The 24,908-nt window shown below is 36.6% G+C and overlaps 1 protein-coding gene across 3 annotated transcripts in view; it reads right to left on the bottom strand.

The window, feature by feature from the left end:
* Positions 1–201: 201 nt before the first annotated feature.
* ephb1 (EPH receptor B1) overlaps positions 202–24,908 on the bottom strand; it is a 275,249-nt gene continuing 250,542 nt past the window's right edge. For all 3 annotated transcript variants that reach the window (XM_077555878.1, XM_077555879.1, XM_077555880.1), the window contains exons 13-17: positions 20,030–20,179; positions 15,145–15,338; positions 14,740–14,895; positions 10,032–11,199; positions 202–565 (exon numbers count right to left, since the gene is read on the bottom strand). In XM_077555878.1, coding sequence (XP_077412004.1) covers positions 11,091–11,199; positions 14,740–14,895; positions 15,145–15,338; positions 20,030–20,179 — 609 coding nt within the window. In that variant the 3' untranslated portion in view covers positions 202–565; positions 10,032–11,090. The remainder of the gene's footprint in view (positions 566–10,031; positions 11,200–14,739; positions 14,896–15,144; positions 15,339–20,029; positions 20,180–24,908) is intronic.

Here is a 24,908-nt window from a genome sequence, read left to right as displayed (position 1 = left end):
TACTGGTGAAGACTTTAAATATAATCTGTCAGTTCTTTGTGAAAGTAAACATTAAACATCTGACAAGCCTGCTGCGAAATTACTGTAGCCTTCCCACCTCTAATTTGTTGACTAATTCACAGTTTCATGTGGATATTAATAATAATAATAATAATAAAAACCACACACACACACACAGATGCGAGAGACCATGAGGTGACGTACTGGTTTTGTCAAGGCGTTTATTATGTGCATTTTAGTACAACAGTTTTCAGAAAGTTACAGCTTACAAACTCTTGGACGTGTACTTTGTCACAATTTACAAGTGGGAGCTTTACAGAAACGGACGAATAAAAGGGAGACTTTCACACGCAAAACGTTGTACCTGCGCCTGTAAAAATGTCTGTACACGATCAGGCCCGCGCACGCACGCATACAAAAATAAACCGATGTTGACGAGTGTGTACCATAGAATGGCGTGAGGTTGTGACTGGTTGCTTCCTCATTGGCTGCCTCGGACGGCCTCTCGTTGACCGTGCGCTTGCTCGTGCATGTGTACAAAGAGTGTGTCGAGCCTCCCTGGAGCCTGAAAGAGAAGATAAAAAGGAGAACGTTCCATTTGAGGGCGTGATCCGGGTCCAAATCCTCGCCGACATAAACGACAAGCGTGAAATCGGCAACGAAGAGGGTCACTTTCCGACAGCGCCGTAAAAAAGAAAAAAGAACGAGTTGTGTCAATGGTCTCCATATGGAAGGCTCCTCAGGGAGGACGACCCCGCCTCCTGTCATTTACAGTTTGATAGAGACAAACGGAGGAAATGGCGAAAATAGAATGAGAGCGTTTGCATAATGAACATCTCATTGACGGGCTCTCGTGTGGACGAAAGCAAACAGATGAGACGGCGCCCAAATGGAGTGCTAATGCATTCTAATTGAATCCCACGGCAGGTATTCATGCCAGCCTTAAACAGTGTTTGGAAACACTCTCATGAATACGCTCACTTTCTATTGCTGACGAAGAGCAGGAGATTTTCAAGATGAGCTAAATTTTTTAGGACACCTTCATTTTTTTTGATGCTGACAGAATGTTACGGGTGTGCCCAAAAAATAGATTCTCATAAGAATCGCGATTCTCATTTACTACGATTCAGAATCGATTTTATTTAAATTATTTTATACTGTCTACCCTTTGTTTGTGTGTGCCTTTATTGGGAGCGCTGTTCATGTTGTACCCAATTTGGCCACTTAGGGGCAGTGTGGTTCCACGCGGTCTGATACAACTGTTAAGTTGTAGCCACATTGGGGAGTAGAAGGAAAAAGTCACAATTAAGTTATTCCAATAAAAGTTGTTGTTTGCAGCGTGGAGGCGTTCTTTTGAGTGATAAAAGTGCCGTGAGTAGCGCGCTAATTAGCATTAGCGAGTCAGAATGGAGTAGATCATTACGATTCCTTGAACATCTCTAAATTGAATCAAAAATCATTTTGAATCAAAAATCGTTCTTAATCGAAAATCGATTGTGAATCGGACCGCACACCCAAAAATCGTAAACGAATCAAATCCTGAGACAATCAAAGATTCCCACCCCTACAGAATATGATTGATTTGATATGATGGACACATTGTCAGCTATTTTTACACATTATTAATTAGTTTAACATTTAATTTAGAGCGACGAAACAGAATTTTTGGGGGATTTGATTAAAGCGAATATTAATGCTATTTTAGAAAACAGCAAAGAAACGCTTCGGTTTATCAAGAATTACAAAAGAAAACTCATACGTCGTCATCGCACGGCGCAGTCGCTTCCTGGTTTTCTTCTTCTACTTTCAAATCACTGGTGGATCACATCTCTATGGTGTATATAGCGCCACCTACAGCGGCGGCGTCCCCTCTCAATATTCGCAAAAGAAGAACAGATGGAAAAACGGGCATAAATTGCATGTACGTTTTGCGCATTTCCAGTAAATTTGCTTGAAAAATTTGAAACAATTGGATGGAAACCCGACTAATATCTTTTCACCCTGTAGGCTCGCTCGCTCTTCCTCCTCCAGCCTTCTCACTCATTTAGTCTTAAGTCTATTACTCATCGTTCCTCATCTTTCCAGCGCATGCAGATCACATAATCTCTCACCTTATCCATCACTATTGCAAAGAGGAAGGTGCTTAGAGCTGATCCCTGATGCACTCCCACCTCCAACTTAAACTCCTCTGTCACACCTACGGCACACCTCACTACTGTACTGTTACCCTGATACATGTTTGTAGTACCTTACTCTACCTCCGTACGAAACCATAATGTTGTTTACGATTATTCACTGTCTTAGTCTAGCTTCCACGACTCGCTCCCATAACTTAATAATGGCAAATTGATTCCTCGATAATGCCTGTGACTAAGCATACCACCCTTGTTTTTGAATATGTAAATTAGGGGTGTCAAAATGTGTGCGTTCATTTTAATGTTAATTTAAAGTTTTTTTTTAAATGACCGCCCCTTACTTGGAAAGCCAGTACTGGGGGAATTCCAGTCGCAACGCAGGAGACACGTCCACGTCGAAATTTAGCAGTAATAAATTAAAAAATAATGCATATATTTGTGGAGTCTGGGTTCAAGTTGTATTTTACAATTTTTAAAATGTGCAGACTTTCACAAGGTACTTCATGTTAAAGATGCGATAGCTCTTAATATGAAAATGCCAATGTCTTACAAATGCAATTATGCCATCTAGTGGCAGAAAAATGACCTAAGTGCAAATCTATATCATACTCTTTTTTTTTTTACAGTGCAGTCCATCTTTTTAATTTGAACTCAATTTTATGAATTGTGAAATTACTGTATCAATGACTAAAAGATGCAGCCATATTTCTATTCAACATTTTTTCCACTCTTATGCTAACAAGAGTATGGAAACATTATATTATACATTTACAACAGCTACAAAATTTGTGATTAATCATGAGTAAACTATTGAAGTCATGCTATTAATTACGATTAAAAAAAAATAATCGCTTAACACCCGGAATGTAAATAAGGTATAATAGCCTCTTATTTATTTTATTAATACTACCTACTTTAATTACGCATTGTTGTGTTTTATTCTTGAAACATTGTCATTGTGGATGTGAAGATTCCACCCACCAGCGTCAATATATATTCTTTACCATCAAAGTTATTCAACAGGTAACCATCTTTTTTTTTTGACACAAATTCAATGAAAATGATGCCATGACAAGATGGAGACGGAGATCGCGTTTTAGCACAACTTTTTACAAACATTTCAATGTGATCCAAATAAAACTGTGATTTGTGTACAAGTAAATAAATAAATAAATAATCCGGTGACGGCGAGGCAAATAAATGGAATTCTTTGTATCCTACCCAAGGGATAAAATAATCTTTCTTTCCAATAGTGTGTTGGGTCTTCTATTGTTTTTGCCAACTGGAAGCAGCTTTTATCATTTTCCAATATTAGATATGTGTTTGGAATGGTCTCTAACATGTCTACTTAACCCTGGAGAAGCCAAGAACCCTTTTCTTCTTTGGAAAATTATGAATTATACATTAAATGACTGCTATAAGTTCACTGAACACCAAAATATATGTTTTTTCAATGTATTCCCTAATTTAGGATTAGGGCGAAATTTGACCCTTTGGGATTTAGGGGTATCATTTCGAAAAATCAGAATAACAAAAACTGTCAGTAAACTATTTAGAATTTAAGAAAATAATCAATCAAATACACAGCTACATTGAACAATACATTTTTTTTGTTTTATTTGTTGCATTTTAGCCATCTTGTCACCACCACTCTGGCTCATGTAAGTGCAATATTCATCCACTAGATGGCGCCATGCAGGGGTCAGAAGTGGCACTCTGGACTTTTGAAGTTAAATTTGTAAAAAAAAAAGAAAAAAAAAAGGTCTTTGTTATTTGAGTAGCAGAATTTATAGGGGCCAAATTTGACCCTGTGGGTTCTCCAGGGTTAAGAATCATGAAAACCAGTGTGACAAAATATTTGCAAGGTTAAACACAATTTCTTCCGGGATCTGATTGCGTTTCGATTTTGAAACATCATCTAGGACAGTGGTGAAACAAACAAACAACTTACTTAGCTGTCAAAGTATCAGCATTATGACCAATGTCACTGAATGTTGCTGGCATACACGATGAGCAAAAAAAAAAATATTTACAGCCCCCTGATTGTGAATCAGTGTACTGGAGCATGCAAATACATACATGCTCTATTTTGTAAGATCATTCCAGACCACCGCCAAAGCAATTTTGGCAGCTATGATGCGCTTGAGTGTCATGTAGGCTTGACACTAAAAGCCTTTTTGTGCTCATGCAAATATAAACTGCACTGGTCGGCTGTCAGAATGGCATAGGGCATCTGTTGGCGAATGTCAGCCCAGATGCTCACTTTGGCTCCGTGGAGATGCAAAAAGGGGGCTCATTTTGATTTCCAGCGCCGCTACGCTTTTCAAACACGCATGCCCTGTTTCAGACGAGGCGGTCACGAAAAACACTCGTGTGGTTTTGCTCCATTTTTGTTTTTCTGGTGAAAGAAGAGTCCAATGTTTCTTATTCTAGGTTTCAATGCTTAAGTTGTCAATAAAGTTATTATAGTGAATGAAAGCTAACAAAATAGCTCAAACTAAAATTGAAGAAAGATTTTTGTTATTGAAATGAAAATTCAATTCAATGCTTAAGTTGTCAATAAAGTTATTATAGTGAATGAAAGCTAACAAAATAGCTCAAACTAAAATTAAAGAAAGATTTTTGTTAATGAAATGAAAATTCAATTCAATGCTTAAGTTGTCAATAAAGTTATTATAGTGAGTGAAAGCTAACAAAATATCTCAAACTAAAATTGAAGAAAGATTTTTGTTAATGAAATGAAAATTCAATTCAATGCTTAAGTTGTCAATAAAGTTATTATAGTGAATGAAAGCTAACAAAATAGCTCAAACTAAAATTGAAGAAAGATTTTTGTTAATGAAATGAAAATTCAATTCAATGCTTAAGTTGTCAATAAAGTTATTATAGTGAATGAAAGCTAACAAAATAGCTCGAACTAAAATTGAAGAAAGATTTTTGTTAATGAAATGAAAATTCAATTCAATGCTTAAGTTGTCAATAAAGTTATTATAGTGAGTGAAAGCTAACAAAATAGCTCAAACTAAAATTGAAGAAAGATTTTTGTTATTGAAATGAAAATGTGAATGCTAAAAAAAAAATACGTTTTATGTTGATAAAAGTAACTCAAACGAACTTCAATTGTAGTGAGAATGCTCTTTGTTTTTACCTTGGTTGATTCATTTCTTAAATAAGCTTTTGGGGTTTATTTTACATGGATTTTGGTATTACCGTTCAGTCATACAGCAGAGGTAAGAAATTTGAGCCCTCCAACCAGGTTAGCTTAGTGCTAGCTTAGCGGCTACGGCAGACACAACATGAATGGACGACACGGGTGGAATTAAAACGTTACCTAAAACAAAAAGCAAACAAAAACAAACCTGGGTTCTGTTGTTTACCAGATATGTTTTCAAAAAAGTGAAAATGAGGTTTGGTAAAGCGCTTTTAGAAAACATAAGGGTGTAGATTAAGCGGTATACAAGTACACTCCTTTTAGCATTTTGAACAGCACAAATAAGGTAGGCGTACTTTGCTGCGATATGGAGAGGCTGTTCCAGATCAGGGAGGTTTGCTGTTACAAGTTAAGGGGCGCAAACCACTTTAAAAATCTAAGATGAGAACAAACATAAATCAAATGTGTTAATTTATGGAACAATTATGAAAAAGTGTGAATCACCCGCTGTGTTCAAAAAGAGGTTTAAAACTTTTAAAAAAAAAAAAAGAAAAAAGAAAAAAAATGCTAATCAGGTATAAACATGAGCATTAACTTTTTTGTCTTTTGATATGGTATTGAATATGAATAACCTACTAGTGTATTAACACGATATGAGTAATATGGAGTAAGACAAGATAAGTTCTTGTATTTCTTCCTACTTCCTTTGAACATGTAAACTGCACTGAACTATGACATCCATTGATGATCTTTTCCTTCTTTCAATTTTTAGTTTCATATCTTGTATTGTCTTTACATTTTCAATAAATCAAATCAATTTGGATTTTTCATTTTCTGGAATTATTATTATTTTTCCCGGCAATTACGAACCCATTTTCATTACATCATTATATAGTATATAGTAGGGATGTTCGATAACACTTTTTCTTAGACCGATACAGATGCCGATACTTAAATCTTCAGTACTCACCGATACCAAGTGCCGATACCATTAGTACTTATGATACAAAAAATTAAAAAGACCTATATATCCCAATTGTAGCAAATTTCCTTGAAATTGCTTGAAATGAATGAATTATATTTTCTCAATTTGCTCATAAATGTAATTTTGCATAGAGCACACAATAAAATCAATCAAAAAAACAACAACTGATAAATAAAATGAAACAAATAATCCAGTGGCCAGGAAAAAAAAGTCCCAATCAAAATATGTGATTTCTACTTCTTTTTAAGGAAGAGCAAATAATTCAATTTAATACCAATGGGCTTCAAGTAATTTAGTAATATCGACCATGTGTGATGTTTAAATATATCTTGTTTTGAAATCCATGCTTTTAATTGAAAACAGTAGTCAATGACGATATACTATATAATAAACAAAGATCTGTCTGCACTACAGAGCTAATTAAATTGTTGAGTACAACTGAAGACTTATGCGCTCTCTTACCGAAGACCTCTGTGGCGCTCATTAAATACCAGTATCGGTACCCGTCGCGAGTACCGATACTGTGAAATGAGCCCTGGTATTGGCCCTATAAAGATACCTGCTAACTAACTAAAACTAATTAATTAAATAAATAAATAAAAAATAACGAATAAATACTAATCACATTAGTCAGGTTTCCATCGAAATGTTTTGAAATTTGTATGCCAATTTTGTGAAAATGCGGACATGCGACTTATGCCCGTTTCCATCCGCTCTTCTTTTGCGAATATGTGCCGCGAGATGACGTTGTAGTGACGGAACTTTGGGACAAATGTGGAGTTCCGGGTGGGAATGTTGGTTTTGACGGACTTAACGGAAGTCGTTTGTCTTGTTGGCTTTCCTCCCGCATGAAAGTGAAGTGTGTCGTTACATTAAGAGCTGATGTTATTAAAGCCATCTAAAATTGCATTTATGTTTTTTTCCCTTTAATTAATTATAAAAAGAATCGTGTTTCTTCGTCTCCCCAAACATATCTTACTTTATCATCCGCCATTTATTGTGACTCCAAACGTATCGGTCAAAACGTGCGACGTGTACCCGGTCTTGTAGTTGCTTAAAATGCGCATTTTCCTTTTTCCGATACGCTTCAAAAACCACCCACTCCAAGCGTTAAAACTTTTTTGCAAATTTTGAGTCTTTTTTCTGCCGTTTCCATTCAATTCCAATAAAAATAGGTGGATGGAAACCCACCCAATGAAAAATGCCAAACGCAAAACCTGTTTCCATCGCCAAAATGCGCATTTTCCTTTTTTCGATACGCTTCAAAAAACACCCCCTCCTCCAAGCGTAAAAACTTTTTGCAAATTTTGGGCCTTTTTTCTGCCGTTTTCATTCAATTCCAATAAAAATAGGTGGATGCAAACCCACCCAATGAAAAATGCCAAACGCAAAACCTGTTTCCATCGCCAAAATGCGCATTTTCCTTTTTTCGATACGCTTCAAAAAACACCCCCTCCAAGCGTAATTTTTTTTGCAAATTTTGGGCCTTTTTTTTCTGGCGTTTCCATTCAATTCCAATAAAAATAGGTGGATGGAAACCCACCCAATGAAAAATGCCAAACGCAAAACCTGTTTCCATCGCCAAAATGCGCATTTTCCTTTTTTCGATACGCTTCAAAAAACACCCCCTCCAAGCGTAATTTTTTTTGCAAATTTTGGGCCTTTTTTTTTGGGCGTTTCCATTCAATTCCAATAAAAATAGGTGGATGGAAACCCACCCAATGAAAAATGCCAAACGCAAAACCTGTTTCCATCGCCAAAATGCGCTTTTTCCTTTTTTCGATACGCTTCAAAAAACACCCCCTCCTCCAAGCGTAAAAACTTTTTGCAAATTTTGGGCCTTTTTTCTGCCGTTTTCATTCAATTCCAATAAAAATAGGTGGATGGAAACCCACCCAATGAAAAATGCCAAACGCAAAACCTGTTTCCATTGCCAAAATGCGCATTTTCCTTTTTTCGATACGCTTCAAAAACCACCCACTCCAAGCGTAAAAACTTTTTGCAAATTTTGGGCCTTTTTTCTGCCGTTTTCATTCAATTCCAATAAAAATAGGTGGATGGAAACCCACCCAATGAAAAATGCCAAACGCAAAACCTGTTTCCATCGCCAAAATGCGCATTTTCCTTTTTTCGATACGCTTCAAAAAACACCCCCTCCTCCTCCAAGCGTAAAAACTTTTTGCAAATTTTGGGCCTTTTTTCTGCCGTTTTCATTCAATTCCAATAAAAATAGGTGGATGGAAACCCACCCAATGAAAAATGCCAAACGCAAAACCTGTTTCCATCGCCAAAATGCGCATTTTCCTTTTTTCGATACGCTTCAAAAAACACCCCCTCCTCCAAGCGTAAAAACTTTTTGCAAATTTTGGGCCTTTTTTCTGCCGTTTTCATTCAATTCCAATAAAAATAGGTGGATGGAAACCCACCCAATGAAAAATGCCAAACGCAAAACCTGTTTCCATCGCCAAAATGCGCATTTTCCTTTTTTCGATACGCTTCAAAAAACACCACCTCCTCCTCCTCCAAGCGTAAAAACTTTTTGCAAATTTTGGGCCTTTTTTCTGCCGTTTTCATTCAATTCCAATAAAAATAGGTGGATGGAAACCCACCCAATGAAAAATGCCAAACGCAAAACCTGTTTCCATCGCCAAAATGCGCTTTTTCCTTTTTTCGATACGCTTCAAAAAACACCCCCTCCTCCAAGCGTAAAAACTTTTTGCAAATTTTGGACCTTTTTTCTGCCGTTTTCATTCAATTCCAATGAAAATAGGTGGATGGAAACCCACCCAATGAAAAATGCCAAACGCAAAACCTGTTTCCATTGCCAAAATGCGCTTTTTCTTTTTTCGATACGCTTCAAAAAACGCCCCCTCCTCCAAGCGTAAAAACTTTTTGCAAATTTTGGGCCTTTTTTCTGCCGTTTTCATTCAATTCCAATAAAAATAGGTGGATGCAAACCCACCCAATGAAAAATGCCAAACGCAAAACCTGTTTCCATCGCCAAAATGCGCATTTTCCTTTTTTCGATACGCTTCAAAAAACACCCCCTCCTCCAAGCGTAAAAACTTTTTGCAAATTTTGGACCTTTTTTCTGCCGTTTTCATTCAATTCCAATGAAAATAGGTGGATGGAAACCCACCCAATGAAAAATGCCAAACGCAAAACCTGTTTCCATTGCCAAAATGCGCTTTTTCTTTTTTCGATACGCTTCAAAAAACGCCCCCTCCTCCAAGCGTAAAAACTTTTTGCAAATTTTGGGCCTTTTTTCTGCCGTTTTCATTCAATTCCAATGAAAATAGGTGGATGCAAACCCACCCAATGAAAAATGCCAAACGCAAAACCTGTTTCCATCGCCAAAATGCGCATTTTCCTTTTTTCGATACGCTTCAAAAAACACCCCCTCCTCCAAGCGTAAAAACTTTTTGCAAATTTTGGACCTTTTTTCTGCCGTTTTCATTCAATTCCAATGAAAATAGGTGGATGGAAACCCACCCAATGAAAAATGCCAAACGCAAAACCTGTTTCCATTGCCAAAATGCGCTTTTTCTTTTTTCGATACGCTTCAAAAAACGCCCCCTCCTCCAAGCGTAAAAACTTTTTGCAAATTTTGGGCCTTTTTTCTGCCGTTTTCATTCAATTCCAATGAAAATAGGTGGATGCAAACCCACCCAATGAAAAATGCCAAACTATTACAATCCTGATGAAAACAGGACCCAATAATCCCGAAAAATGAGTTAAGCGGTAATCGGCGTACACTCACCATGAATGCGGGGCCAGCCAAAACCAGGAGGCGCCTTCCTTCCCCCGCTGCACTTTGAACAAACACGAGGAATTGAAAACAGAAAACTGTACAAGTAAGCAAGTGCTCACCGGCAAAGAGACAGCATGTGCACACCCACATTAAACATAACCTCCAATAAAATGCTTTTTGGGAACTCCTACACAGCAATTTTCATGTAGCTCTACAATACCAAGACTTCACTTTTTAACATTTTTTTTCTCCTTACATATCCATTATGTAAAGATTCGCGTCCTCGGATTTAAAAGACGTACAATCCCATAGTATGTCCATAAAAAGGGATCCAGGTCATCTTGGGAAGCTACACCACCTCGCGTGTGTCCAAAGCAGTCTTTGCCAAAAATGCAAGCAGAGAGTCCTGTACATACACATTCATGGGCATCACCTTCAATATGAAGGTCTATTATGAAAGATATAATCATATTTCGCAAGAGATAAACATATTTATATTCCCCGACCGCGGGCAAGGCCTCCCACCTCCCCCGCCCACGACTCGACAGGTAGTGTTAAACGCAAGAGTGGCACATCTTGCTACAGAGATTCAAACGCGGACAAAAAACATAGAAGCTAAAAGATGACGTGAGCGGTTTGACTGTACATCCCTGTATTCTTCTCCCCCTAATGACTCCTATTGATTACTTTAGTATTCTACCACTTAAGTATGGCCAGGTCAAAGGCATCTTCATTGCACACAAGTAAAGTTAAAAAAAAAAAAAAAAAAAAAAAAAAATCACAGCTCACGTTGCTTCTAAAATAGTCCAGATAACATCGAGGTACAACAAGCAATCCCGATTGCAGTTTTCAACTTCCTTTTCCTGAACCCTGAACTTCTCCGTGTGGATTTTCTAAGTGTGGAAGTGTAAGACCCTGGTCTCCTGGTGTGGATCAGATTAAGACGACAGTCTCCACTCTGGCGCGTTCCGACGGATCGGGGGTCATTCGGGGGCCGCATTTGCTGTTGGTGATGTTGGAGGCGGTCCTCCGAATGCTGCCCGCTCCGTGGCACGGCGCCCCCTGTAGTCATGCCATGGCGGTGGGCGATTGGCTCATCTGCACCCTCATGGACTGGATGTTACTGAGGATCTTCTTTTGGTGTCCGGCTAAGGTCACGCCTATTCGCAGCAAGTCCCTGGACCACAGCAGAGGAAAATAAATTAAAAAACAAACAAAGATGGATTAAACTACATTTGTACAAACTTCGTTTACTTTTGAAATCAATTCTCCCCCATTAACTCATTCACTGCCTTTGACGGCTATAGACGTCAAATATGAATTTGAACTATTTCTATTAGTTTAACATTTGTTTTCATTTTTTTAAAGAGTATGAATACCTAGGGAAAAAAAATATTGTACATTTAGAATAGATATAAAATGTTTGATTATTTGTGAGTTAAATAGTGGAGTCATGCAATTAATTACAATTCAAAATTTTAATCCCTTGACGCCCTAAATTTTTAATAATCTTTTCTTTTTTTTTTTCTTTTTTTATCGTGTCAGGTGATTAAAATTTCAAATTGTAATTAATCGCATTACTTCAATAGTTAAGTCATGATTAATTACAAATTTTATATCTGTTCAAAAAGTACAATACACTTTTTTCTAGGTTTCTATATTATGTTAACAAAAGTAGGATTTTTTTTAAACTAATAGAAATAGTTCAAATGAGTTTTTGACGTCTATAGCCGTCAATGGCAGTAAATGAGTTAAAATGAGTTGGATTGTGATCGATCTGTTTCAGAACTCAAAAACTTCACAATTTTGTTGCTATGTTTTGAACGAAGAAAATTTGCACTATTTTGAAAACAAAACCAAAAAAATATTAAGGCAGAATGTAAAGATATAAGACGTTTTATAACGTGCAATTAATGGATGTAGCTACTGTAGTATCCGTGTGTTGAATGTGTGCCTTATTTAAGAGACATGGCCTAGTGAGTGATGACAGGAGCTGGAATGAGGTTGGCCCTTGTTGATTTCTTGTAAATGAAAGAACAAAACAAACAAACAACCCACAGCACTTTGACTGGGGCTCCGCAGCTGGCGAGGCTGCTTAAAGCGCTTCATTCTCAGGTGGGATACGGCTAATGAAAAATTACTCTTGAAATACTGTGAGAATGTATTTAGTTTTCTTTTTGTCATTTTTTTTTTTACAAACCCATTTTTATCATTCATGTGTTAAAATACTGTGAGAATTATTTTAATTTTATTTTTTACAAACCCATTTTTATCATTCATGTGTTGAAATACTGTGAGAATTATTTTAATTTAATTTTTTAAAAAGTCGATTTTTATCATTCATGTGTTGATATACTGGGAGAATTATTTTTTGTTTTCATTATTTTTTTTACAAAGCCAATTTTTATCATTCATGTTTTGAAATGGTGAGAATTTAAAAAAAAAGCCGATTTTTATCATTCATGTGTTGAAATAATGAGATTTTTTTACATAGCCTTTTTTTTATCATTCATGTTTTGAAATAGTGAAAAAAAATTAAAAAGCCAATTTTTATCATTCATGTGTTGAAATAATGATTTTTTTTTTTTACAAAGCCATTTTTTGTCATTCATTTTTGAAATCATGAGTTTTTTTGTTTGAACTTTTTTGAAATAATTTGAGAATTTTTTTTACAAAGCCAATTTTTATCATTCATGTTTTGAAATAGTGAAAAAAAATTAAAAAGCCAATTTTTATCATTCATGTGTTGAAATAATGATTTTTTTTTTTACAAAGCCATTTTTTGTCATTCATGTTTTGAAATCATGAGTTTTTTTGTTTGAACTTTTTTGAAATAATTTGAGAATTTTTTTTACAAAGCCAATTTTTATCATTCATGTTTTGAAATAGTGAAAAAAAATTAAAAAGCCAATTTTTATCATTCATGTGTTGAAATAATGATTTTTTTTTTACAAAGCCATTTTTTGTCATTCATTTTTGAAATCATGAGTTTTTTTGTTTGAACTTTTTTGAAATAATTTGAGAATTTTTTTTACAAAGCCAATTTTTATCATTCATGTTTTGAAATAGTGAAAAAAAATTAAAAAGCCAATTTTTATCATTCATGTGTTGAAATAATGATTTTTTTTTTTTACAAAGCCATTTTTTGTCATTCATTTTTGAAATCATGAGTTTTTTTGTTTGAACTTTTTTGAAATAATTTGAGAATTTTTTTTACAAAGCCAATTTTTATCATTCATGTTTTGAAATAGTGAAAAAAAATTAAAAAGCCAATTTTTATCATTCATGTGTTGAAATAATGATTTTTTTTTTTACAAAGCCATTTTTTGTCATTCATGTTTTGAAATCATGAGTTTTTTTGTTTGAACTTTTTTGAAATAATTTGAGAATTTTTTTTACAAAGCCAATTTTTATCATTCATGTTTTGAAATAGTGAAAAAAAATTAAAAAGCCAATTTTTATCATTCATGTGTTGAAATAATGATTTTTTTTTTACAAAGCCATTTTTTGTCATTCATGTTTTGAAATCATGAGTTTTTTTGTTTGAACTTTTTTGAAATAATTTGAGAATTTTTTTTACAAAGCCAATTTTTATCATTCATGTTTTGAAATAGTGAAAAAAAATTAAAAAGCCAATTTTTATCATTCATGTGTTGAAATAATGATTTTTTTTTTACAAAGCCATTTTTTGTCATTCATGTTTTGAAATCATGAGTTTTTTTGTTTGAACTTTTTTGAAATAATTTGAGAATTTTTTTTACAAAGCCAATTTTTATCATTCATGTTTAGAAATAGTGAGATTTTTTTTCACAAAGCCAATTTTTAGCATTCATGTGTTGAAATAATGATTTTTTTACAAAGCCCATTTTTATCATTCATGTGATGAAATACTGTGAGAATTATTTAAATTTTATTTTTTTACAAAGCCAATTTTTATCATTCATGTTTTGAAATAGTGAGAATTTTTTAAAAAGTCGATTTTTATCATTCATGTGTTGATATACTGGGAGAATTATTTTTTGTTTTCATTATTTTTTTTTACAAAGCCAATTTTTATCATTCATGTTTTGAAATGGTGAGAATTTAAAAAAAAAGCCGATTTTTATCATTCATGTGTTGAAATAATGAGATTTTTTTTACATAGCCTTTTTTTTATCATTCATGTTTTGAAATAGTGAAAAAAAATTAAAAAGCCAATTTTTATCATTCATGTGTTGAAATAATGATTTTTTTTTTTACAAAGCCATTTTTTGTCATTCATTTTTGAAATAGTGAGATTTTTTTTCACAAAGCCAATTTTTAGCATTCATGTGTTGAAATAATGATTTTTTTACAAAGCCCATTTTTATCATTCATGCTTTGAAATAGTGAGTTTTTTTTCACAAAGCCCATTTTTATCATTCATGTGTTGAAATCGTGAGAATTTTTTTTACAAAGCCCATTTTTATCATTCATGTGTTACTTGCAAAATATGATTTTGAAATTCAAACGACCTGTGTCCTAGAACCGATTGCATTCGACTGTGGATTCCAACTGTATTCACATATTTTTGCAAAATGTAACTTCTGTTAACGACTTGTATTTCCATGCACTCCAAGTCTCATTCAGCATGTTGGCTACAAGAGGGAGTTTGGTGTTAAAAAATAGGCGCACTTGACTCGAGTGAGCCCCTCAAGTGCCATATGGGCTTCCAACGTGCGCATGTCGTCAAACTCACTCTGAGGTCATTTGAGCCACCAGCTGCAGCGATGTGAAGCCTGAGTTGAGGAAGTTGTCCCGGTATTGGCTCATCTTGATGGCACCGAGCCAGTCTTCTACGGAGCTGAAGGTGTTGAAGTCGGGTATGGATCGGTCCAACAGTGGCTGAGAAGGCCTGCGGGGCAGAACAAGCACAAAGAACTTAGGGAGTCTGGAACAGAATGCAAAAAATAAACAAAAGTGAAATTGAAACGAGGACGATGCATCATGGATGACTTGCGAGCTTCACAATATGAGCAAGGAAAAGTCACGTGTGATGCAATCGGCTGTAAACGCAAGTAATGTGTTAGTGTGGACAACATCGTACATAATATATGAATACATTTGTATGACGACAACATCTCAATTCTTCTTCTCTACTTACACTGCGGGGATGTTGGCGACGGCTTTGAGGCTGGTGGGGTTGCGGATCATCTTGTCCAGAGTGCTGACGATGTCTGTGAAGCGGGGCCGGACGTTGCGGTCCTTTTGCCAACAATCCAGCATGAGCTGGTGCAGCGCGCTGGGGCAGTCCATAGGCGGCGGCAGACGGTAGTCCTGCTCGATGGCATTAATCACCTGGACGGGGGAAGCGAGGGGGAGCTTTTATCTGCTTTCATATTGAGGTAATTGATAATTCCGTCTAATATGCGTGTACACCCTCCGTGTTTAAAACTAATTGCACATCCACCCCTCTTATCCTGACATGACCAGTGACCTGTTCTGACCTGATAGATACACTCCCTTGGAATTAAGCATACCCTTCATCGCGGAAATATACTTCAGGCGAGATTAAATATCAGTAAATACCAGGGCTGTGCATGAATCGGTGATGACTCGAATTTAGTGGCCTCTGAAAATGATCGCCGAAGCAGAATTTTCACATTTGAGTGAGAACCAGGGCTGGACTGGCGCAAAAAACAAAAACAAATCGGACCTGGCATTTTGATTGACTCCTGCCTAACATGTAGTTTTGCCCCTGATGAGGTTTCAATTTGCTATATTCAAACTGTATTCAACAGACTGATTCCTCTGAATTGGGGGCCAAATTGTGGGTAAAATGTGGAAAAATAATAATAAAAAATCACTGCATCGGCCACAAAAGAGGCAGGCTCATCGGGCATCTGCCTTGTACGCCAGATGGCCAGTCCAGCCCTGGTCAGAACGTATCATAGCGTATTGTCGCCAGAGATGAATGTTTGGATGGCATGTCCCATCTCCCTAAATGTGCCTATATAGGCTAGACACACTTAGCCCCCCACCCCCCCTCCTCATTTGAATAACATTTCATGATGCATTTCAAGCTGATGGTGTCTGCAGCATGAAATAAATAAATATAACAGCAGAGCATCTTTATTTATTGATTGATTTAAATTCAATTTATATATATATATTTTTTTTTATTTCTATTTTTTGAATCTCGGTTTTTATTTTTGTATTTATTTTTACTTAATTAATTAATTAAAATATTTTTTTTGATTTTATTTCCATGTATATTTTTTGTATTAAATGTTTTAGTTATGTTTAATTTATTTATTATTTTTATATTATTTATTTTTTATTAATTAATTTATTTATTTGTTGATTTATTTTGGCATTTGTGGTTTTCCATATGGATGAGGCTATTAGCAACATGGATGTAAAATGAGATAGATAAGAGTAAAAACTTAATTCCGCCATTAGCCAGGGTACAGCGCGTTATCTAAAAAGGTTACCCTTTCCGTGTGTTGATGTGCTGGTGTAGGCTACAGTTTGATACGTTCAAATGAGATTAGTCAATGATCAAGATAAAGCAATATCTATTTGTCATTTGCCATTGTGATAAAATCGGATTCAAATCATGCAAAATGTTACAGTGGCTTACAATAATATTAGATATATTATTATTATTTTTTTTAATAAAACCTCTACTTCATTTTTGATGAAAGTTACTTACTACATGACTGTATTTTAATGTTGGCCATGGATACTTGATAGAAAAAGTTTGAGAACCATAGATGTTAATGAAAAATATAGAAAATGGCACTAAATAAATGCTAAAAATGAATTAGCTTAACTCATTCACTGCCATTGACGGCTATAGACGTCAAAAATTCATTGGAACTATTTCTATTAGTTTAACTAACTAACTAACAAACTATTTCTATTAGTTTACCTTTACCCCCCTCACTTTTGTTAACAAGAGTATGAAAACCTAGAAAAAATGATTGTACATTTAGAACAAATATAAAATTTGTAAACTAGTGAAATCATGCGATTAATTACGAAAAAATGTAATCGCCCGACGCCCCTAATTTTTAATAATCTTTTCTTTTCTTTAAAAAAAAAGAAAAGTAAACTTATTTTTTATTTTTTAATAATCTTTTCTTTTTTTCCCTTCTTTTAAAAGAAAAGATTATTAAAAATGAGGGGTGTCAGGCGATTATTAATATTTTTTAATCATAATTAATTGCATAATGACTTCACTAGTTAACTCACGATTAATCACACATTTTATATCTGTTTTTAATGTACAATAAAAACAGATATAGTTTTTCATACTCTTGTTAACAAAAGTGGAAAAAAAATTTAAACTAATAGAAATAGTTCAAATGAATTTTTGACGTCTATAGCCGTCAATGGCAGTGAATGAGTTAATGAGGACCTCAGTGTATCTGCCGACGTGTTAAGGCAGACGTTGCTGATGTCATTGATGGATCTTCTTCACATCTTTATGTTTTTGTGTTTTACCGTACTGTACATTTTCTCCCAGATATAATTTTTCCATTAAAATGCATCAGTGTGCGATAAGGACCTGGTGTGAAATTGAGTATTAAAGATACTATCATAAAAAAAATTAGACACCGCTCTGTACTCCGCCGCAGAGTCGAGCGCAACTCAGCATAATCTTGATGAGTGATTCATCCTGAAGTTTGTGCGTTTTTAAATAATGTGTGTGGAGGACAGCCGGGCATGCTGAGTGATGCCAGTTGCCGGCACTACCGTCGCCTCGGCAGGTTGCCGTTTGCTGCTGGCCCACTGAGGCGGCATCTGTTGCATTGGATGGTCCTTGCGGAGCAGCATCCACTGAGGCCTGATGGTCCAATGGGCGGCTCTCTTTGCTCGATGACAGAGAGAAATATCACAGTTTGGGAATAGTTCCAAAGCTTGTGTCTTTGCGCGTGGACCCAATCCAAAACGGACACCGGAAACAAAACAGCCCTCGTTGAAATTCTCACCGAGAAGTTAAGGGGAGAGTGGGAGTGAGATTGGGCCTGTAAGACGTCTTCGCTCAAAGTCGGAGTCAAGGACATCGTCAAAGATGGAGGATGATAAAATGTGTGATTCATGACCACTTACTATTTCATGTGTTACCCTTGACAGTATGTAAAGTACATACGGGGTTGAATCGTCCATTTATTATTATAAGCTGTTTTAATAGGGCAGCTTACAATTACGCCCAAACTACTATTTTTAGAACAGCGCATGGGCGTGGCCAGTTGATTTTTTTGGACAAGAAACACAGGCAGGCGACTGAGGGAGTGCATTCAAACGAGGCAAAACTTGTCAACTATTTCACCATAAATATACTTAGCAGATGTATTATGATTACAACAAACCTCTGCTGCTTTGGCGTTGTTGTTGTGACCGCGATCGAATGAACAATGTCTCCGCTGGCTTCAAGCGTGTACAATTTAACGGTAGTGGTTTACGCGAAAAATGTCACCGAAGACACCTCTATGTGCTCTCTACATTTCGCAGCTGAAAATCCAGAACCAAACGATCGCAGGATATGTTTATCGTCCGCTTTCTCAGCGTTAGCCTTTTTGCTAGCTGCCTGCTACAACATGCTAGCAACTATACATCATGGTGTAAATGCACCGAAAATACCTCAAGTTTACAAGAGTAACTAGACAGAAGTAACCGCCCAAAGGTAGGCTTAAAATCTTCAAATGAAAATCGTGACTTTAATGTCTTTCGTTTTCGTGACAATTAGCGACGACACGATATTAGCAGTCATCTAGACCGCACCGGAGTAGCAGCAACGATCATACGATAAATCTTCTACAAAAACTGCTTTCTTTCCGCCCATATTGAGGTCTCCGCATGTCAACCACCATTTTAGGTGTTCCAAAGTGTGTTTGTCAATTGAACCATGTTGAAATTTCACGCCTGGGACGTCATATTAATGAGGAGAACGTGACGTCATTTAAGATCAACCCTATTAGCATACTCCTTTATAATGCATGCAAAGCAATAGTTGGAAACGTCTATTATTATGTTTGCTTATTTTATTTCATCACCACATATTTATTATAATCACATTTTCCGAGAGGATTCACATTGTTACATTGCTGCTGTTTTATAGTCGTGGCATCCTTTGAAGTTGACCAAATATGGTTCCTTGTTCTATAAAATGCCACAAATGTTTTGGTGAAAATATGATAAGTAAATATTACATTACCATGTGATCATATTTTCTTCTAACTATATATTTTAGCTGGCATGATCTTCGAATAAACACATTATAAACACAATCTCGTAGTTTTTTTGTGATCGTCCACAAGATCATTTACCATTAAAACATTAAATTTCAAGTACACATTGTTAGATACATTTCACTCAAACTGGAAAATAAAAAGAAACTAACTAACGAATGTCCATTTTGGAACCATGGCCCAAGTCCTTCTATTTGAACAAAATTGCGTATTGTTAGTGCCTGACTTATACGGCAAAATCCGCAATTGCTGTTCGTTTACCATTTAACCACCAAATCAACTAATTACTAATTGTACTTTTGCCCCAAAAAAACAAAAACCTAATTTGATCATAATGGCAAATGCTAAATGAAGTGCACTTATCATTTATCGCTTTATTTACGCCATATGTTGTCCAAAACACTTTACTACGCCTCACATTCCCTTTTTTGAAATCGTATTGGACTGTGCCAAGATTGACGCAGCTGCATCATCTTATGGAATGCTTTTCACTTTTAGTTTAAAATAACTTAGTTTCACCTCCAGAATCCCTTGCCGTACACTGGCCAACGGCAAAACCCAGAGTGTTTTCTCAGTTTTATCCATCATGTTCTGTTGTAACGGCTAGCTAGCGCTAAGCTAACCTAAGGTGTTTATCTAACTTTTTCGTGGCCATTCAAATTCAATTCTATTTTCAGATTCAAATCTGAAAATTCGGCATTCATTTTTAACGGCCAATTCACATCTCAATTCGAGCACAGCCCTACATATTATTAAAATTATTTTTATTATTATTATTTGAATAGCACTTACATCTTGATTGGACATGTCCCAGTAGGGCCTCTCTCCAAACGACATCACTTCCCACATGACAATGCCGTAGCTCCACACGTCACTGGCTGACGTGAACTTCCTGTATGCGATGGCCTCAGGCGCCGTCCACCTCACAGGGATCTTTCCACCCTTCAAACGGACAGGAAAAAAAAAAACATAAGAATAAGAGAAATGGCTCAGTAATCCAAATGTGTCATGGCAATCTGCACTAAGTCAATAGAGCAGAGATGAGTAACATATGCGATGGTTTACATTAAAGAGAAGACAAAGAAGGTCAAACAATGATATCATTGCACAATTTCTGTTTCTTCAATCTAAACTGTATGTGTAACATACCATCACGTCTCAAGTCAAGTCGAGTCCCGAGTCTTTAACTCTCAAGTCTATCATGTGGAGTCCATAAATTGTTGACTTTTTGTCAAGTCATCAAAACAGTGTCTCCTGACGGCCTCACGACTCTGGCTGGAAGTGTTCGGTTTAGGTGAACGGTATGGGATTTTTTAATAGGTTTTAGGTGAACTAATGAATACACACACACTCACACACACCCACATACAAAATAAAAAATAAATAAAATAAAAAATAATTATTAAAAAAAGAAAAAGAGAGCAATGATGATGACATGTCAAATCGGTAAAATTACCGAATGAACAATACTGAGCTCTCAAAAAAAAAAAAAAAAAACTGTGACTCAAGTCTCACTGGACTTTCGTCCTTCACCCTCTCCCACTTCCTCCCTTCACCCAATTGACCCGATTGTAAACATACAGAAGATTCTGCAATTGTCTCGGCAACGGCTCCCAACAGCGTTTACCCTTCACACATCGACCAATGATGTCTCCCCCACCCGCAGTTTGAATTAAAGGAGATAGGCGTCGGCTCCTGCCTAATACATTGAGTGTGTCCGCCTGTAATTGGACTACCTGAGTCTCCAGCAAAGCCATGCGCTCTTTTTTTTATTGAAACTGACAGCTGCTTGTCCAATTTTCCAAATAGGCACGCAGAGGCATTGATAGTTTTGTGTAAACAGGCAGACTGTCAAGCTGCGTATCTTCAGCCCACCACTGGTTTAATAATGCCAATTAGCCCAACCTGAGAATTCACAGATAAGCCACAGTTGGATACAGACAGCGAGGAAAAACAGACCAGCCTGAACGAGGGCGAATAGATGGGCATGAATGCAGGCAATGAATAGTAATCCGAAGGATTTCCATGCATGGTTTGACACCGGTGAGAAGTAATCTTTAAAATGTGTGTTCACGCTGCTTGCGTTAACGTATATTCTTGTCAAAGGGAGTTCACCGAGGTGTTGAAAAGGTGGCGTTTGCTCAGTACTTTGATTTCGTTAGGATTTGACCTTCAAACGGGTGTTCCTTCACCTGCAGACAGATTTAACGTTTGACCCTGAATGCACATTGCTGTCGGTTGTTCAAAAAGCTCTAAGCCTCACCCAGAAAAAAAGATGGCAAACGCACTGACACAAAGCTAATACAGAGTTCTTTTCGCTGGTAATGGACCGGCGAAGGTGAGATGTGACAAATCTGAAGATGGACAAAACAAAGGTTCGAGCGATCATTAAAACCCTGGAGAACCCACGGGGTCAAATTTGGCCCGTATAAATTCTGCTACTCAAATAACAAAGACCTTTAGTTTTTTTATTTTATTAAATTTTTTTTACAAATTTAACTTCAAAAGTCCAGAGTGCCACTTCTGACCCCTGCATGGCGCCATCTAGTGGATGAATATTGCACTTACATGAGCCAGAGTGGTGGTGACAAGATGGCTAAAATGCAACAAATAAAACAAAAAAATTACATTGTTCAATGTAGCTGTGTATTTGATTGATTATTTTCTTAAATTCTAAATAGTTTACTGACAGTTTTTGTTATTCAGATTTTTCGAAATGATACCCCTAAATCCCAAAGGGTCAAATTTCGCCCTAATCCTAAATTAGGGAATAAACATATATTCTTAAATATATGTTTGAAAAAAACATATATTTTGGTGTTCAGTGAACTTATAGCAGTCATTTAATGTATAATTCATAATTTTCCAAAGAAGAAAAGGGTTCTTGGGTTCTTCAGGGTTAAGTATTTTCAAAAGAAAGGTTGGAGTACATAATACAGACACTTGCTGAGGACTCCCCCTCCTCTTAAAAAGTGGGCTGCTGCATTCAAGCGAGGCAGGCTTAGCGGTAGCACGGAAGATGACCCTCTGTCATGTCGTCCACAAATCTCAACCACTGATCAAGAACCTGATACCATTCATCATATGGTCTTGGATGACAGACGTCTTACTGTCCAGCAGATACCCAAGATCCATAGGCATCGGTTCTGGTTCAGTCCACTCTGTTTTAACTGATGTCTTAAGCAGAGCAGGAGCGGCAAAGTCTTGTGAGGGTGTGCGCACGGAATCGTTTTTTTTGGTTAGTGTTCATTTAAGGTCGCAAACCATCGCAAAGTTCATTCGTAAGCCAACAGCTTCAATAATGTTTTTTGTCAGCAAAACATTTTGAACATGTTCAAAATTGCTTGGCAACAAGAAAAATGGTTTGCGACCATTATAACAAACCATCGCTAAAACATTTGGCAGACGTTCGGCAACAGTTTCAATAGTTTTCCTTGTCGCCAAGAATTTTTGAAGCTGAAAATGGACTGTGACGACTGTTGGTCAGCGATGTTCAACGTACCCTGACAAAAAACAAAAACAGCATTTGCTACACGCCCTTGCGAGCCTTTGCTGTTCAGTCAGATACGACCATTAGGGATGACTGCAAAACGGTTCCCAAGAATGTTGACGGCAGAGCAGAAACTCACCAGCATGGACATTTCCAGAACACGTTTGACTGGTTTCAAGGTTGAACCCGAGAACATCCGTCGCAGATTGATGATAACGCAGATGAAATGTGGGTTCACCACGAAACTTCAAAGCAAGAAGGGGAAAAACACTTTGATTCGCCACTCCTAAAGAGAGTGTCTATCTGTTGGCAAGGCAATGGCTTCTGTGTTTTGGGATTCTGAAGGCATCATCGTGATGAACGACCTGGAAAAGCTAAAAACTATTACTGGACAGTACGACGCTTCAGTATTAACACAGTTAAGGGAAACAATCAAGAAGGAAGTGTAGAGGGGCTGCTAAGGGCGTTTGTGATCTTGCACAAGCTGCAGGTGCTGTAGCCAGATGCAGCTTTCAATTATTACGCCGCCCCCGCCTATTCTGGAGACTTGGCGCCATCTGACATTTACATATACATACATAGCCGCCGGTTTGATAGCAATAATGAGGTCATGTGTGCAGTGGAGGTGTTTTTAACCCTGGAGAACCAACGGGGTCAAATTTGGCCCCTATAAATTCTGCTACTCAAATAACAAAGACCTTTTTTTTTTTTTTTTTTTTTTTTTTACAAATTGAACTTCAAAAGTCCAGAGTGCCACTTCTGACCCCTGCATGGGGCCATCTAGTGGATGAATATTGCACTTACATGAGCCAGAGTGGTGGTGACAAGATGGCTGGCAACATGCTGTTTTGTTGAGCTGGAAATCAATCCAAACAAAACCATCTTCTCAGCAAACCATCAGATGGTAAAATTTTTTTTTTTTTCTAAAATTCTAAATAGTTTACTGACAGTTTTTGTTATTCAGATTTTTCGAAATGATACCTCAATAGTAATAGTAAATTTTACTCTAAAAAGACTATATTCAAGCCCAGTATAAATCCCTGGAGAACCCACGGGGTCAAATTTGGCCCCTATAAATTCTGCTACTCAAATAACAAAGACTTTCTTTTTTTTTTTACAAATTGAACTTCAAAAGTCCAGAGTGCCACTTCTGACCCCTGCATGGGGCCATCTAGTGGATGAATATTGTACTTACATGAGCCAGAGTGGTGGTGACAAGATGGCTGGCAACATGCTGTTTTGTTGAGCTGGAAATCAACCCAAACAAAACCATCTTCTCAGCAAACCATCAGATTGTAAAAATGTTTTTTTTTTCTAAAATTCTAAATAGTTTACTGACAGTTTTTGTTATTCTGATTTTTCGAAATGATACCCCTAAATCCCAAAGGGTCAAATTTTGCCCTAATCCTAAATTAGGGAATAAAGGGTTAAAATTGAAAAAACATATATTTAGCTGTTCAGTGAACTTATAGCAGTCATTTAATGTATAATTCATAATTTTCCAAAGAAGAAAAGGGTTATTGGGTTCTCCAGGGTTAAGGGATCCGGACACCTCTTCTGAGCAATGATTCAGCACCGTTGCACCAAGTGCACCGATGTCAACTGTCTCCTTTCTGTGAGTCCTTCAGGGTCAGGCTCGGAACTTTTTGAACGACCCTTACACAAATACACATCCTGAATTGCCAAGCCAACCAGTTCATAAACAGTCCAGCAATCCAAGGAGTGTGCACTCTACTTTTTAACAGTGAATCAAACACTGAGAGGAGCGATCAATAGAGGAGTTAAGATCAAGTGACTTTAATGCTTTCACCGTATCATCGTTCTTATCTCGATCATTACAATGCAGACTTCTGGATACTTACCTTTTTTTCCGTCTCAGATACAAAGCAAACCCCCTAAAAAGTTTCAAGTAACTTAAGTAATATCACTGAGGCGCGAAGATTTGCTAAATGCTAAATTACTCACGAATTGCATGTCAGGGTTTGTTCAAGGTTGCAGCATTTCCTAAACATTCTTTAAGCAGTCTTAGTGGTCTTTTCTCGCATTTAGGAAACGTTGTGTGCAACTATAAACAAATGAAGGCATTCTTAAAAAATGTGGTGCAAATATGAAGATTTTGGGTGCAGTCCACTTAAAAGGTTTCACCGTACACAAAGAGTAACCTGGAGGAAAACATTTCAT

This window comes from Vanacampus margaritifer, chromosome 2 (assembly GCF_051991255.1).
Source record: "Vanacampus margaritifer isolate UIUO_Vmar chromosome 2, RoL_Vmar_1.0, whole genome shotgun sequence".
Taxonomy (NCBI): domain Eukaryota; kingdom Metazoa; phylum Chordata; class Actinopteri; order Syngnathiformes; family Syngnathidae; genus Vanacampus; species Vanacampus margaritifer.
The sequence above is the reverse complement of the archived record's forward strand: the minus strand, read 5'-3'. Positions and strand labels throughout refer to the sequence as shown.